Here is a 17249-nt window from a genome sequence, read left to right as displayed (position 1 = left end):
AAGCGCATATCAAATAGTGGAAAACAAACACAAACAATACATGAAAGCTTTTGCCCTACATAATTCACACAGATACACAGATGGAGGTCGACTTCATTTGTTTTCTGATTTGTTGTTTTGGTTGCCACATCAAATCATCAGTCTAAATAATTCACGGCGTGATTGCGGGGGAAGCCGTTTGTTTAGAGTGGGGTGTCATGTTGGCATAGAGCCGCAAGCCTGAGTGTGTTCAAAGGATGGAAATGTATGTTATGTGTGTCTGCCTGAACAATATATTAAAGTAAAGAGGTAACCGTGCTCTTGAAATGTCTCTTTCTCTTATGTCGGTTGTAAAACTGTTTGGATGGCTGCCTGAAAAATTCTACAAAAAAAAAAAATGATTCAGGAATGAGACCAAATCATACCAAAATCCCAGAGGAATGTGTAGTTGGTGACCGGTCATGTGACTTTACCGCTGAAATGCTTCAGCTCAGTGTGTTCACATAAAAACAGGTTCACATGCTCAGAGGAAGCAGGGTACGCACTCGTATTTGAGTTTTTACTAGTTACTAATTTACTAATTTGTCAAAGCAACTTACCGTATACTAATTAGAGACAGCCCCCTTGGAACCATCTTAAGGTTAAGTGTCTTCCTGTGGGACACGACAGTGAAAGTTATTTAAATGCTAGGTTAAATCAAGCCAAAATTATAAAGTGGCCCCAAAAGTATCTAGACATTTAAGCCACACTTAAAACGGAAAATTATTCTAGAATTAGAGTGCTATAGCAACGTTATTTATTATTTTGTTCAAATGTTCACGGTTGGTTGGTAGTTTTTAATGTTTTTAACGTTTTTTATACTCCCAAAAGCTGCATTTTTTTAAATTAAATATACAGTAAAACATTAATATTGTCAAATATTATTAGAATTTAAAATAATTATTTATTCATTGAATATTTATTAAAATGTAATTTATTCCTGCAATACAAAGCTGAATTTTCAGCAGCATTACTCCAGTCTTCAGTGTCACATGATCCTCAAGAAAAATTTCTTGAATATTTTTGTGGAAACCATGATACATTTTTTCAGGATTTCGATTAATAGAAAGTTTAAAAGAACAGCATTTATTCGAAATTATTTTTCTGTAACAATAATATGTTTACTGTCACTTTTAATGCATTGTTGCTGATTTAAACTATTATTTTCTTTTAAAAAATCAATCCAAATATATAAAAGAATTTTCAGCAGCATTACTCCAGTCTTCAGTGTCACATGATCCTCAAGAAAAATTTCTTGAATATTTTTGTGGAAACCATGATACATTTTTTCAGGATTTCGATTAATAGAAAGTTTAAAAGAACAGCATTTATTCGAAATTATTTTTCTGTAACAATAATATGTTTACTGTCACTTTTAATGCATTGTTGCTGATTTAAACTATTTAATCCAAATATATAAAAAATTTCGGAAACACTTTACAATAAGGTTCATTAGTTAAACATTAGTTAATGTATAAACTAACATGAACTAACCATGAGCAATACATTTGTTACTGTATTTACTAATCTTTACTAACATTAGTTCATAAAAATACAGATGTTCATTGTTAGTTCATGTTAGTTCACAGGGCATTAACTAATGTTAACAAGATTTTAATAATGTATTAGTAAATGTTGAAATTAACAAACAAAGATTAATAAACGCTGTATAAGTGCAGTTCATTATTAGTTCATTTTAAATAATGTAGTTAACTAATGAACCTTATTGTAAAGTGTTACCAAATTTTCTTTAAAAAAATCTAACCAAAATATATACATATATATTTAACAGAATGTTATCTTCTGCAAGGCAAAAATAATAAATCTAATCACGCAGAAAAGTAATACTTTAATACTTAGGGAATTTGTTTAAATATCTAACCATAAGTATAAGCAATAGGAAAAGTCATGAATAGATCAAACTAAAAATACACAGCTCAGCAGCTCCACTAAAATCTCATATTATAAAAGAGTGAGAAAGTCAGAGACTTTAGAAGGGGCCAGCAGGGAGAGAGGACACTTCCTCTGCACGCTGTCCACTCTCATTAAGGGCTGTTTATGTGCTGGCCTTTATCAGTCTGATGGAGACGGGCGTTTGGGATGGGGATTAACCGCGCTCAAGCCTGCCTGTCAGCATTATGGGGAAACGCGCAGGCAATGTGGCAGTTGTGCTAACAACTGGCGGATTACCATCGTACGCACACTGAGTGCCAACCAACAAGACAAACACTTATCTCCTGTCAGGGTCACAGACATCAGACTCTTCTGCTACTCGAGTTCATCGTGTGGCAGCAGTGGGACAGGTGAGAGGTTACACTACTGCACATTTAATCTGGTGTTAAATCAAATTTCTGAATGATAAAAACGGCCTCTGGAAGTGCAAGTCTTCTCAATAAATGAACTTGGAAAAATTATCATTTAATAAGTTACCATTTATTAACAACATCATTTAATAAAAATAAAATACACAAAATGTTGGTCCCATTTTGAACAACATCTTGAACTATTGATGGAATATTTTTACAATTTATAATAAATGTTTTCTATGGAAGCTTGTTTCGGAAAGATACAAATATGAAGAAAAAAAAAAAACTTGTTTAGCTCATAATGCTATAACCTTTTTGTTCATCATTAAAAAATTCATCCAGAATTCCAAGATATAACTCAGAACTGCAATACATAAATGGAGAATTGCAAGTTATAAACTCTTTTTAAAACTGTGAAAAAATACATAATTGTGAGCTAAAAAAATTCACAATTATCTTTTTTTTCATGTCATGGATTTGAGAGATGTAAACTTATAATTCAGAGAAAAAAAGCCAGAATTGCGAGATGTAAACAACTTTTTTCTCAGAATTGCAAGTTTATATCTCACAATTCCGAGATTATGTTTCTGAGAGAATAGTCTGAATTGTGAGATATAAACTGCAAGAATTGCAAGAAAAAGTGTGAATTATGAGATAAAAAGTTGCAATTACCTTTTTAATTAATTCTGTGGCAGAAATGGGCTTCCATAATTTTCTGTCTTAATATATTTTAAATTGTATTTTATTCCTGTGAAGCAAAGCTGAATTTTCAGTGTCACATGCTCCTTCAGAAATCATTCTAATTCTGATTTGCTGATTTCTTCTTATTATGAATGTTGGAAACGGCTGTTCTGCCCTAATATTTTTGTAGAAACTGTGATTCATTCTTTTCAGGATTCAAAATCTTTTCTAACATTATAAAAGTCTTTACTGTTTGCCAAAAATAAATATATATTTACTGTCACTTTTTACCAATTTAATGCATCCTTACTAAATAAAAGTATTAATTTCTTAAAAACAAATTTATTGACCCCAAACTTTTAAACCGTAGTGTATGATGTCCAGCTCTGCAGGGACAAGCAACAACAAAGTATGCAAAGAAACTACAAGTTTGTTTCAGCGCTCCACTTTGTGAGTACAGTTTATTTGCCCACCGAGCATAAGGCCAGAGCCCATCGGCTCTCATCTATTCTTATGAATTCAGCTGTGGCCCTTTAGTCCTCTGCCTTCGCTACAATAAACAGCGAGCAGGTTGAGCATGGAGGAAGATAACATCAACCATTCCCAGCACGGCACCCGCAACAGAAGTTCTGCTTTGATTAATGGTCGCCGATAAGAGCTAATCTAAAACAGTTTTATTTAAAAACGTCCGTATGGAGGCAATCACAATTTAGATATGGTACCGCTTACATCCCTTAATATGACAGTTCCGGTACGCAGCCCAGATCTGGCAGACATCTTGTCTAGAGCTGCATTCTCCCTACATTCATTCATCTAATTATCGCAAAGTGCTGCCTTATGTTATTGATACAGGTGCATTTGGTGCCGTCCATCCCCATGAAGAAATCACAGGAATAACGCCATGCTATTGTCTCCGATTGGCTTTCCGCCTCACTGATATATCCGCTTTCCAGGGACAAATATGTTAAATTACGGATAAATTCATTCCTCATGCTATCTCAACATAATTCATCCTGACCGATTGCATGTATATGTTTGCATTTGTTGGGAAGTATATATGGGAATATGATGTATTTGCTGCATCTACCCCATTACCGTAGTGTTTCCCTCCCCTTTTGAGTTATGAGCTTATATGTAAGTCTAAAACGGCCGCCACTATAAATTCATGAGGTGGACCTACACAGGTCACATTTTATTGTTATTAATGAAGAGCTGAAGGAAAGGCACCGGGCTGGGAAGAGAAAGAGAGAGAGAGAGAGAGAGACATCAAATTAATAACTACTGATGTTATTTTTTCCTATTCTTTTATTTTGACAGAAAACTAATTTCCTGCCTTCCTCGTTTTGGCATAGGGTCCCACTTAATCTTAATTTGTTTGGGAGAAATGGGAAGACAAGCATGGCGATGCAGTGAGAGCGGAGCTGCTGGAGCCGAGATGACTCAATTTCCTTCCACTCGATGGCTGTGCTAATTCCATCACACCAGATCGCTCTGAAGTCAAACCATCACCTGAGATTACCTGCAGGAGCTGCATACTCCATGTGACGATCAGATTTTAAAGCTAATGGCACCTCGCTCCATTTCCACTTCTTCTCTACCTTGGCTACATATACTCGCATGCCTTTTCCTCTCGCGTTATCCGAAGTGTCAAAGGGTACGTTCACACCACAAGTTGGCCGTTGTTCAAAGTTTTAAATGTACCCATATCAGAGACTGGTCTTAAAAGAATTACTCACCCAAAAATGACAGTTTGCTGAAAATTGACTCACCCTCAGGCCATCCAAGACGTGAGGTTGTTTCTTCAGCAGATTTGGAGAAATTTAGCATTACATCACTTGCTCAACATAGACCCCCTTGCAGTGAATGGGTGCCGTCAGAATGAGAGTCCAAACAGCTGATTAAAACATCACAATAATCCACAAGTAATCCACACCACTCCAGTCCATCATTTAATGTCTTGTAAAGTATGTAAGAAACAAATCCATCATAAAGGCATTTTAATTTTAAACCACTTCTTCTGGCCAAAATACAAGTTTATAATCCACAACAATGCTTCCTCAAGTAAAAAAAAAAAAAAAAAAAAAAAAAACAAGTCCATCCCCTGTTGTCCTCTCACATAAATACCCACTGACATCTTTGTTTAGAACTGTTCTGGACCTTTTCGTTTATGAACAATGCTTGATCTGTGCATATTTCTCTCCTGATTCAGATTAGATTAATTGTATTTACTGGTAAAAGCAATATCATGGATAAAGGACTTGTATTTTAGCTGGAAGTAATGGTTTGAAGGTAAAAATGTCTTAATGGTGAATTTGTTTTTTAAAAACAAGATGTTAATAGATGGCCTGGAGTCATGTGTGAATTACTTGTGGATTATTGTGATGTTTTTTATCAGCTGCTTGGTCTCGCTTTCGGCACCTGTTCACTGCAGTGGACCCATTGTGAACAGTGATGGAATGCTAAATTTCTTCAAATCTGTTCCCATGAAGAAACAAACTCATCTATATCTACATCTGGCCTGAGGGTGAATACATTTTTCAGCAAATTTTCATTTTTGGGTGAACTATTCCTTTACTAACCCGCACGTTTTCATTAGACAAAAGCGAAATTCTAAGGAACATAACAGAACTGTATGGATGTGTAGTAGTCGGAAACCTAATGCAAATGGTGTCTTTGAGAACTTTAGGTTGTCTTTGGCGACCTTTAACTATATGTCAGTGTCTTTCTGCAAGGCACTGCACTTAGGTGACCCACACCCTTGAGAAAGCACATATGCACTGGGTTTGATTGGCATTGGCATTTCTATGACGAATGTCAAGTTAGATTAATGTATATTTACAAAGTCACATGAAAGTGTTTACAAAGTATAAAAGTGATTCAAATAGGAAATGAAAATGGCAGATCCAATGTGATTTTTGCTGTTCAAGCACATATTTAAAAATAAATGTGTAACTTTAAAATGACATCTTATTTTTGAGATACAACTTGGAAAGGAGGGCCTTCAATGCAACGTTAGTCACTTTGGAGAAAAGTCTGCCAAATAAATTAATGTAAATGTATGGCATTTGAGGATTTGTGTGATATGGACTACTTTTATGGAGATTTTTTTGTTGTCGTTTTTTGGAGTTTGACAGCCATAGCCACTTTAAACTGTCATAGTATGGGGGGAAACTCAAGAAAAAATGCAGGTTGCATACAGGTTTTGGAAGGGTGAAAAAACATGGACAGAATATTAATTTTGGATGAATTATTTGTTGAAATTCTTCTGTCTTTGCCTCCACACCTACCCTCACAGTCTCTCATTCTCTTTCTTTCACTTGCTATCTCTTCCTACGTTTTTCATTTTATTCATTGCCGTTTCATTGTTTACATTTCCTCTTTTATCTCAACGCTCTCCGTCACAGTCATTGTTTGGCTCGTTAATTTATTCATCTACTCACTCATTCATTAACTCCCTTCCCTATTTTACTCACTCCCTCTCCTCTTTCTCCTGGTTCATACGCTGTCTGAGCTCCTCCAGTCTGCTCTCCATCTCCTTGGCATGTTGATCCAGCTGCACTGTTTCCATACGCAGTTCCTGGAGATTCCTGGGGGAAAAAATACACATAAATATACGTTTTACATGCTACATATTTACTGTGACTCTAACTTTTTCCTGTTTTATTAGTGTCGCTCTGCTTATAGCAATAAAAAAAAAAAAAAAAAAAACAAGTCCATCCCCTGTTGTCCTCTCACATAAATACCCACTGACATCTTTGTTTAGAACTGTTCTGGACCTTTTCGTTTATGAACAATGCTTGATCTGTGCATATTTCTCTCCTGATTCAGATTAGATTAATTTTATTTACTGGTAAAAGCAATATCATGGATAAAGGACTTGTATTTTAGCTGGAAGTAATGGTTTGAAGGTAAAAATGTCTTAATGGTGAATTTGTTTTTTAAAAACAAGATGTTAATAGATGGCCTGGAGTCATGTGTGAATTACTTGTGGATTATTGTGATGTTTTTTATCAGCTGCTTGGTCTCGCTTTCGGCACCTGTTCACTGCAGTGGACCCATTGTGAACAGTGATGGAATGCTAAATTTCTTCAAATCTGTTCCCATGAAGAAACAAACTCATCTATATCTACATCTGGCCTGAGGGTGAATACATTTTTCAGCAAATTTTCATTTTTGGGTGAACTATTCCTTTACTAACCCGCACGTTTTCATTAGACAAAAGCGAAATTCTAAGGAACATAACAGAACTGTATGGATGTGTAGTAGTCGGAAACCTAATGCAAATGGTGTCTTTGAGAACTTTAGGTTGTCTTTGGCGACCTTTAACTATATGTCAGTGTCTTTCTGCAAGGCACTGCACTTAGGTGACCCACACCCTTGAGAAAGCACATATGCACTGGGTTTGATTGGCATTGGCATTTCTATGACGAATGTCAAGTTAGATTAATGTATATTTACAAAGTCACATGAAAGTGTTTACAAAGTATAAAAGTGATTCAAATAGGAAATGAAAATGGCAGATCCAATGTGATTTTTGCTGTTCAAGCACATATTTAAAAATAAATATGTGTAACTTTAAAATGACATCTTATTTTTGAGATACAACTTGGAAAGGAGGGCCTTCAATGCAACGTTAGTCACTTTGGAGAAAAGTCTGCCAAATAAATTAATGTAAATGTATGGCATTTGAGGATTTGTGTGATATGGACTACTTTTATGGAGATTTTTTTGTTGTCGTTTTTTGGAGTTTGACAGCCATAGCCACTTTAAACTGTCATAGTATGGGGGGAAACTCAAGAAAAAATGCAGGTTACATACAGGTTTTGGAAGGGTGAAAAAACATGGACAGAATATTAATTTTGGATGAATTATTTGTCGAAATTCTTCTGTCTTTGCCTCCACACCTACCCTCACAGTCTCTCATTACACATCTAAAACATGGTATTATCATAATTCCTCACTATTTATGTACTGAGATGAAAGATATAAAAGAGATAAAAGAGTGAAACCTGCCAAATATATTCTCATTAGTCTTGCTCCCTGCACATTTAGGCGTTAAGTTAGAATAATTATAAGAAACAAAGGCGAGGGCTGTTAAAAGGAACTAATTGTGTTTATTTTCCAGATACTTTATCAACAATACTTTATCAAAATTAGTTTTTTTTTAAGTAACGTTACTTACATCAACACCGGTCTCCCGAACTACCGCTTGTGGAAACTGTGTACATCTGTCGTTATAGCAACGTGTCTCGCGATAGTTTGTGACCTGACTGAATTCAACAACAAAACTCCTTACAGTCTATGACAAAGAACAACGGAAACAGCGAGGATAACAATAATAATAATTATTAGTAGTAGTAGTAGTAGTAGTAATAGTAGTAGTAGTAGTAGTTAGGGTTGCCACCCGGAATCTTCCCGTATTTAAAAGGTAAAATGGTGTGTCCCGTATCAGATCAATACGGGACGCGATTTGCAAATGCCAACACATAGTTAATCAACTAATAAGTATGTTGCACTGTTTATAATACTAATAGCCCTTGGTTATTAAAACATCTAGAGCTCACATCTGCCCTTTGAACACAAGGCGCTCCAGGTGTAGGGTGAATGGGAAAGTTATCAATGGGTCTGTGCTGTAACTAATGATGAGCGCGCAGTTTGCAGAGGAGCATTTCAGCTGCTCACGGTGGACTGTCTGACTTAAAGGGACAGTTCACCCAAAAATGAAACGTGTGCACACCCACAAGTTGTTCCACACCTGTAATAACTTCGTTCTTATGTTGAGGAATATTTGAAGAATGTGGGTTTCTGGTCTGATAGTGTTTTTTCTCTACTATGAAAATTACTGAGGACCTGAAGCCGTTTAGTTACCCACATTCTTCAAAGTATCTTCTTTTGTGTTTTACAGAAGAAAGAACTTTATATGCAGGTTTAGGACAACCTGGGTAAATTACTTTTTGGATAACCCATACCTTTAAAGTGACGGACACATCTGTGTATAGGTTTTATTAAAATTTGGATAGTCTGTTAATATAACATTCAGACATTATCAGTGCTTGGTAGACTTAATTATTATATTTGACAGATGAATTAATGTTAGACCCTATTTATTAATTTATCATTTATATTTATCATAACTATATACATAAAAAATAATCACATGTCATATACAATTTTGCATTTTAAAAAGTTTTTAAAAAATTCACTTAGATTACAAAAATGAGACATAATTACATCATAATGTAGCCTTAATTTAAGCAAATTAAGAAAATAAAATAACAATAAAAATGAATTCCATCCAGCTGCAGAACTGTCAAAAAAATACTAATAATAATTAATAATTATAAATAATCAAATTTAAAATAACAATATGTGACCCTGGACCACAAAACCAGTCATAAGGGTGCATTTTTCGAAATTGAGATTTATACATCATAATAAATATCACAATAAATAAGCTTTGCATTGATGTATGGTTTGTTAGGATAGGACAATATTTGGCCGAGATACAACTGTTTGAAAATCTGAAATCTGAGGTTGCAAAAAAATCTAAATATTGATCAAATTGCCTTTAAAGTTGTCCAAATGAAGTCCTTAGCAATGCATATTACTAATCAAAAATTAAGTTTTGATATATTTATGGTAGGAAATTTACTAAATATCTTCATGGAACATGATCTTTACTTAATATCCTAATGATTTTTGGCATAAAAGAAAAATCATTTTGACCCATACAATGTATTTTTAGGTTACAATAGGGAAATCTGTGTTTTAAGCTGAGAGTGTGAGCTCACATCGTGTGAGGGGTTGTTAAAAAGTTTCTTGAGGGAAAATAAATAGCAGTTTTACTGTTTTCTTTGTGTTTGGCACCTCATGTCTGTGCTAATGAAGTCCTGACGTACATCAAGCGTCCTGTGGCTTTCTGACATGGAGGAGAGAGACCTCTGTTGCTCCTGTAATTATGGACAGCTTGATTTCCCTAATTAAAATCATTTCAGCACTAAAATCAAATTTCATGTGGATGTTTTGATTGCAGTCATAAGAACCCTCATTAAAGCGTCAGCACCGTATGTCTCAATTAGTCTACAAAAATTAGTCTACTGTTTTGTTTTCACAAGAGTTTTGTGTCAGCCATTTCAGCGTTATGCATTTATTTTCTTTCATCAAATTCAAACACCCTCAAATGTATTCATATTTAAAATAATAACATATTAACATACTTTTATACAATCAACCACACTATATAATCAGTGTAAACTTGCAAGTCACTTTTATTTTAAAGGGGTCATATACGATGTTGCTAAAAATAACATTATTTTGTGTATTTGGTGTAATGAAATGTGTTTATGTGGTTTAAGGTTCAAAAAACACATAATTTTCCACATACTGTACATCATTGTTTCTCCTCTATGCCCCGCCTTTCTAAACCGTTTTAGGTAGGCGTGGCTGACTCTTAACTTTTTTAAAGAATATCTCTTTGGATTTGAGACTTTAGTCTTTGCAACTTTACAGATCTTCTTTATGCACCAAGAGCTTGTAACACTCTCTCAACGGAAAAATTTTTCAAAGGAAAAATTTAAATCGCATCATATGACCCCTTTAAAATGTCTGCTAATTACTATATGTGCATCCGCTGCCCAAATTATTCAGATGTAATTGAATAAATTGATTGCCAGAATAAATGCTTACAGCCACATGCAGATATTTTGGACCTGGTGTTTATTAAAAATAATTTTCATTCCAAAATATTTTTGCATATTGATGCTAAACTGTATAATTGAGCATCGTCCCAGCAAAATGATTTCTAACACATCTGTGCTAGTTTCAAGTGTCTCATACCACTCTGTGTCTCTTTCGGCTCACATAATAAACTAATTTAAAATCCAATCAATATTTCGTGTCCATTTATTTATTTATTTATTTGCAGCCGTGTAATAATCACTTGTTATTGAAAACTAAACCCCAGCACGGTGAGCTGAAGCGTGTGTGTGCTCATGGAGAGAAACTCAGCCGCCGCCTGCCTTTACAACACAGTCTGTCCTCATTTGTATTCAGCTGCAGTTGAAACTTTCAGATCTGCTATTGCAAAGGTATTCTTCCAGATCTGGTCTTGCCTCTCCATTCCTCCTTCCTTGCTGCTTCCCTGCCTCTCTCTGTACCAAGACGAAAGAGAGTAGGAAGCAGGCATTGCCCTCCCTTTTTCAAGGCAACACAGATGAAGGTTGATAGTGGATTTTGCCTTCTCCCTCTCACCTTCCTGCATGAGCCTGACCAAAGAGTTTGGGACCCACAGATGGATCCTGTCCTATGAGTGATACTTTATATACACAGTTAGTTTATAAAGAGAGAGAGAGAGAGAGAGTATTTTTAGGATTGAGAGGTTAACAAAATATTATATAGGCTAATAAACAGTATGGGTCTCACAGAAAACATGTCCAGGTCACATTGCACCAAAATTATTATTAGTATTTTGATTGATTGATTGATTGCCTACTTTATATTACACAACTTCAAATACTATATACTTACGAAACATGCAAAATACTTTTGCTGCTACTGAGGTTGTATTAAGATTCTTGGCATTTTTTTACATTATTTGCATGACAAAGGTGAACTTCTAAATAATGATTTGTTGTCAGAAAAAAAAATGGGGAAACAATTCCCAAACATTCTCCTGTCAACAGTAATGAGAACGCAATTATTATTATAAATTATTTATATATTTAGAATTGAGTAATAAGAAATGGGGGGAATGTGCTGTAATAATGTCACAGTGCAAAACAAAAATCATCATGGTCCTAAAAATTGGCGTCATTCTCTTTAAGCAAATTATAATTTCTTATGAAATAAGACCCAGACATGTTCCTGACAGTTTTGTGAGATTCACTCTAATATCTTTTCAAATCTATCCGATGCCACAACTTTGGCTCCAGCCACCAGCAAAATAGTCAGACTAGGACAGAATACAAATGAGCCGGACATCACAATCAGAGAGAGAGAGAGAGAGAGATTAAAAGCACAGAGGTCATGTGGTGTAACAGTGACAGATGAGAGGTCAAATGTGGCGCATGTGTTGAAATGTCAGTGCTATTTAATCCATTATGGTGCTCGATCACAGCGGCTGATTCAAATGTCATTTGTTAACTCTGGCTTTCATAAGGGACGACTGATTTTAAAATATTGTGAAATCCGCTGAGCTATGACCAGAGGGCGGTTAACAATTTAAAATCATTAGTCTGACTAGGACGACGAATGTACCATATTAACAAGACATTCTATTTCTCAGCATTTACACACATATTGTGCAGCACATATGTTACACATTCCCAAAATGGCAGTTATATCTCGTTGTAAAAAGGGTCATTAAATAAAAAATAATAAATACAGTCATGACAGAATTTTAAGGCATCATAGGTACGTTCAGTTATGCTGACATGGTCTTTTGACCACCTTAGTAATTGTCATGTGTTTTTTGTGGTAAACGCAATCTCAGAATGTACTGAACATTTTTTATTTTCTTTTTTTTTAAGATAATGCATGAGATAAGAAAAATGCTGAAATGAGTACTGTTTAAATACAAAACTATTTGCACCAACATGTTCACATACTGTTTATTTATTTAGACAAGTATATCTAAAACACAGGAAAGACATGGATAAAATAATAAAATATGAATATTTTAACCCATATTTATGCACGCCAATTATTTTAAGTTATTTAGAAGTTCATTAAAAAATATTTATTTATACTAAGTTTGACTAAATAATACATTTTTTAATTATCTGAAAAAAATGGATACCTTTTTTTAAATATTTGTGCACAAAAATTTATTTAATATATAAAAAATATAAATGTGTACTGAAAAAGTATGAATAAAATACAAAAATATAACTATTTTAATCAATTTTTGAGAATGCTATTTATTTGCACAAAAAAAAAAAAAAAAAAAAAAAAAAAAGTAATTCAAAATAATGAATGCTGAAAATAGAAAACTAAATAAAAAAACATTTGAAATTATTCGCTTAGAGCAACCGTACAGTATGTATTTTTGCGAATTTGGAGCCCCCTATAGTTAAAAGAGTTCATTTCACTGTCGTAATTACAGTAGATCGCTGTACATGCGCATTTATTGCTGCCGAGAAACAATCCCTTTTCGTGGAATTTCGTATCCGCTCACCAAACTTAAATAATCCTAGAACAGACAATTGGAAAGAGACAAAAGCCATTCGCCTTATGAGAAGTCACTGTACCATCAGAATGATTTTAAAACTGATATTTCAGGGTAAAAACTTACATTCAGTTACTTTTAAAAAAAGTGACTTTTAACCAATATCTGTGCATGCTATGTATTTCTATGCCTCAGCTAAGCAACATGCTAACATCGGTGTCTATGGAAATCAATTATAACTGGAGTCTCCTATAGGACACAGGAGTTTCTGTCCATGTCCAAATCAATTACTTATGAGGTTTCATTTCAGTTAGGATGCTGTTTTAGTAGACAGCTGCCTGTGGAGGCAGTAGCAATGTAGCAATGACCTGATCATGAAAGTAAAAAGACATACAGACCTTGTAATAGTTGCTGTGGTGACAACATGATGGGTCGGTTTGACAAGCTAGTTCATCCCGGTCAGATTTTTCTCACCACTCAGTGACCTCCACCATGCTGCCAGTGAGGAGAGGTCAAGAGGTCACCGAAGTCCAAGGGTCAGATTGTCAGAAGCATTCATCTCTGGCTGCTCTGAGATTGACGTGATATCAGGGGGGAAACGCATGTAGTGCTGACCGCTCCGGGAAAGAAACTGAGAAAAAGTGACCTATTCACTCGCAAAGCAGACGCTCTTTTTGACAGCAGGATTTCCAAACTCACCACTGTTAGCAAGAGGGAGAGAGAGTATGGGGTTAGGGAGATAAGCGAGCTATGAGAGACAAACTATGGCAGAGTGAGAGATTATATTGAGAAATATATGAAACTGATGGAAATCAGACAGGCCTGAAAGTTGCTCTGATCAGGGTCTCCACAAAGCCACGGGCCCAAGCCAAAGCAGCCGGTTGTGATGCTGTCACTGACATCGAAGGGTGTGTTTTTACTCTTCACATTAACACAACGCCCTGTCTTGACAGTCGTCCTGAAATCTAGAAACACAAACATTAGAGGACAAGGTTAAAGTCCATATGAAATCAGAACTGATCCTGAGCGATTTGTCAGTAAAGAAAAGGTTTGTTTTTATAGTCTTTCATCAAACTTTATCTCTGAAACGACTTTCTTTCTCTGCTGATGTCACTAAGGCCTGTGGTAGTTTTAGGATACTGTTGTACATTAATAGACTGTACATTATGACAATAAAAGTACTTGAAAATTAGTGTTACCTTTAATACAAGGAGCACCCCAGCCTCCTAAAAGTACATTCTAATGCATTGAATCAAGTTTGTTAAACAAAACAAAAAATTAATTCAAGATAATGGAGGAGATGTGAAAAATGTTTACAGAAAATATAGGAAAAATATGGATAAATTAATGAAAAATTATTTTTCTTTTTTTAAAGGTCATTGAAAAAAACATACATTAAGGAGGTCATTGAAAAATCATTGATGATAGTGGATGAGTCATGAAATATTTTAAAAAGTATACTGAAAAATATAGATATTTTTATTAAAATGTGACTATTTAACCAATATTTATTTATTAACTTTAATTTATTTATTTAGAAGGTCATTGAAAAAGCATTTAAGAAAGTGGATGAGTTAAGAAAAATATTAAAACGGAAGGATGAAATAAATTGTATTATAATATTGTAAAATAAAATTGATTTGTTTATTATAATTGAATTATTTTAAAAGGTGAAAAGAATCTGAAAATAATTATTTAAGAGTACAAGTATACAAGTACAAGTATAAAATACAGAAAACTATGGATAAAATAATTTAATTAAAATGTTACTTTTAACAAAGGTTTATTTACTGAAATTGAAAAACATCATTTAAGATCATTTTATATTATAAAACTATTGTAATTATTAAATCATAAAAGTATACTAAAAATACAGAAAAGTGCTGATAAAATAATTTAATTAAAATGTAATTGATTTACCGTTTGCTTATTTACTTATTTAGAAGGTCATTGAAAAAAGATATATTTAAGATGGTAGACGAATCGAGAAAAAGATAGTGTCACATCTGTTAAAGCACTGACACAGGGGCCTGCCAAAAGTGTCAGGCCTCATCCTGTGTTTCAGAGCTGGCAGACTGACAGACATCTCTTCACCGAAGCCCCAGGACTTTGAGGACACACTTCTGCACTCCAGACAACGTCCGTTTCCATCCCGTATAATCTTTTTTTAGGGTGTGACCAAATGACTTTGTTATGATGTTCATGAAAATTTATGACGTTCCTATTTCACCTCTGGCGAGTTTCAGGTGCTGCTCGGCGTCTGAGGGAGTAAATCAGCCCACAGCCCTCGATAAAAGCACTCCGGCACGGCTTCTTCCTTCCGGGATGTTTTCATATGCTGCTCATTATAATCAATGAAAACAACATCATTTGACCTTCAGTAACCTCCCCTTTTCAACCATTTTCTGAGCACTGAACCTGTTTGGGTTACATACAGAGCAATTCAATAGCTTAGAAACAGTCAGATAAATGTACTTCACTGCATTGCTCAGCTAAACTGTTTTAATAGCCACACTACCATCTAGAGGTCACTATTGGAACTAGTAAGACACCATTTGTCTTCAGATCTTAGCAGAATGACTTCTTCATGGGATCTTTAATGTCCCATTTTGCCATTTTTCTAGCCAGAATTGATTAAAAACCTCAACCCATCCCTTCATTTCTAAGTCAAAGGAGATTAGCATGCGTTTGATCCTGCATTATATATTTAATTGGCCAGCAGGCTGGTTTCTCACCTGAGGTTTGATCTAAGCAGGATTTGTTGTTGTTTTTCCACAACAGCATGAAGATAAGTGTGACGACCTGCTGTCAGGGCTGCTGTGGGGCGATAAGACACGTGTCCTCATGTGACCAGCGGCCGTGGACGTCCAGCACGGGTGACACCATTCACCACATGCTGATAGTCTAGAAGGTGGGTTTCGTTTAATAATTGTGTGACTGTACCTGTGCACAGACTCTCAACTACTCCTTATAAAAGTTTACCATGGGTTTACTGTTATAACACTCATTGTAGTTCCTATAGCATTTAGGAAGTAATGTTGAGGCAACAGACATGAATGATTTAATCATGGAGCTTGCTGAGGAGGAGACTACTGGACAATAAAATGAACAAAAATAAATAAATAAAACATAATTGCTGGGAGAATACACATGTGATACTTATGTGTACAATACAAGATTGTAAAATTAAAACACTAAATAGAACCCAACCACACAGTACAATCTAGTAATCAGCAACGCCCTAGTAACCACTCAGAAAACATTAGCAACTGTCGCAAAACGGTCCCAATTTTAAACAGACATTCATGTTTTGTTCTGTAATATACATGAATTTTAAATCTGTTAAAAACATTCAATTAGTGCAGACAACAAAATTTAGTTTGATTGATTGATTGATTGATTGATCTAGCAGGAAATACACATTTCTGATTTTAATAAAAATATTTCTTTAAATAAAACAAAATTAATGTATTTTTAAACAAACGAACAAGCAAACAAATAAAAAAAATGTATAGCTAGGAAATACATTTTTCTGATATTCTCAAAAATATTTATTTAAAAGAACAGACAGACAGACAGACAGACAGATAGACAGACAGACAGATAGATAGATCATCAGACAGACGGGCGGACAATTTCTGATTTTAATAAAAATATTTCTTTAAATAAAACAAAATTAATGTATTTTTAAACAAACGAACAAGCAAACAAATAAAAAAAATGTATAGCTAGGAAATACATTTTTCTGATATTCTCAAAAATATTTATTTAAAAGAACAGACAGACAGACAGACAGACAGATAGACAAACAGACAGACAGACAGATAGATAGATCATCAGACAGACGGGCGGACGAACAGAGATAGATAGATAGATAGATAGATAGATAGATAGATAGATAGATAGATAGAACATCAGACAGATGGACGGATGGATAGAACATCAGATAGATAGACAGAAAGACAGACAGACAGATAGATAGATATTACAATGTTAATTATTTTGCTAATTAAACTACTCTCTGAGAAAAGTGAGAGAATGGTTTAATTCTATCTTGCTGTTTGTGCCGCATTGTATCG

The 17249-nt window shown here is 34.6% G+C and overlaps 1 protein-coding gene across 1 annotated transcript in view; it reads right to left on the bottom strand.

Moving 5' to 3' along the window:
• LOC107561068 (uncharacterized) overlaps nt 1-17249 on the bottom strand; it is a 66731-nt gene that overhangs the window by 39774 nt on the left and 9708 nt on the right. The window contains exons 2-4 of the mRNA XM_016245410.1: nt 13993-14135; nt 11117-11259; nt 6479-6592 (exon numbers count right to left, since the gene is read on the bottom strand). Of these exons, the coding sequence (XP_016100896.1) occupies nt 6479-6592; nt 11117-11259; nt 13993-14135 (400 nt within the window). The remainder of the gene's footprint in view (nt 1-6478; nt 6593-11116; nt 11260-13992; nt 14136-17249) is intronic.

The sequence above is a fragment of the Sinocyclocheilus grahami genome, unplaced genomic scaffold, assembly GCF_001515645.1.
Source record: "Sinocyclocheilus grahami isolate Dianchi unplaced genomic scaffold, SAMN03320097.WGS_v1.1 scaffold756.1, whole genome shotgun sequence".
Classification (NCBI taxonomy): domain Eukaryota; kingdom Metazoa; phylum Chordata; class Actinopteri; order Cypriniformes; family Cyprinidae; genus Sinocyclocheilus; species Sinocyclocheilus grahami.
Note: the sequence above shows the minus strand (reverse complement) of the source record. Positions and strands in the feature narration are given on the sequence as shown.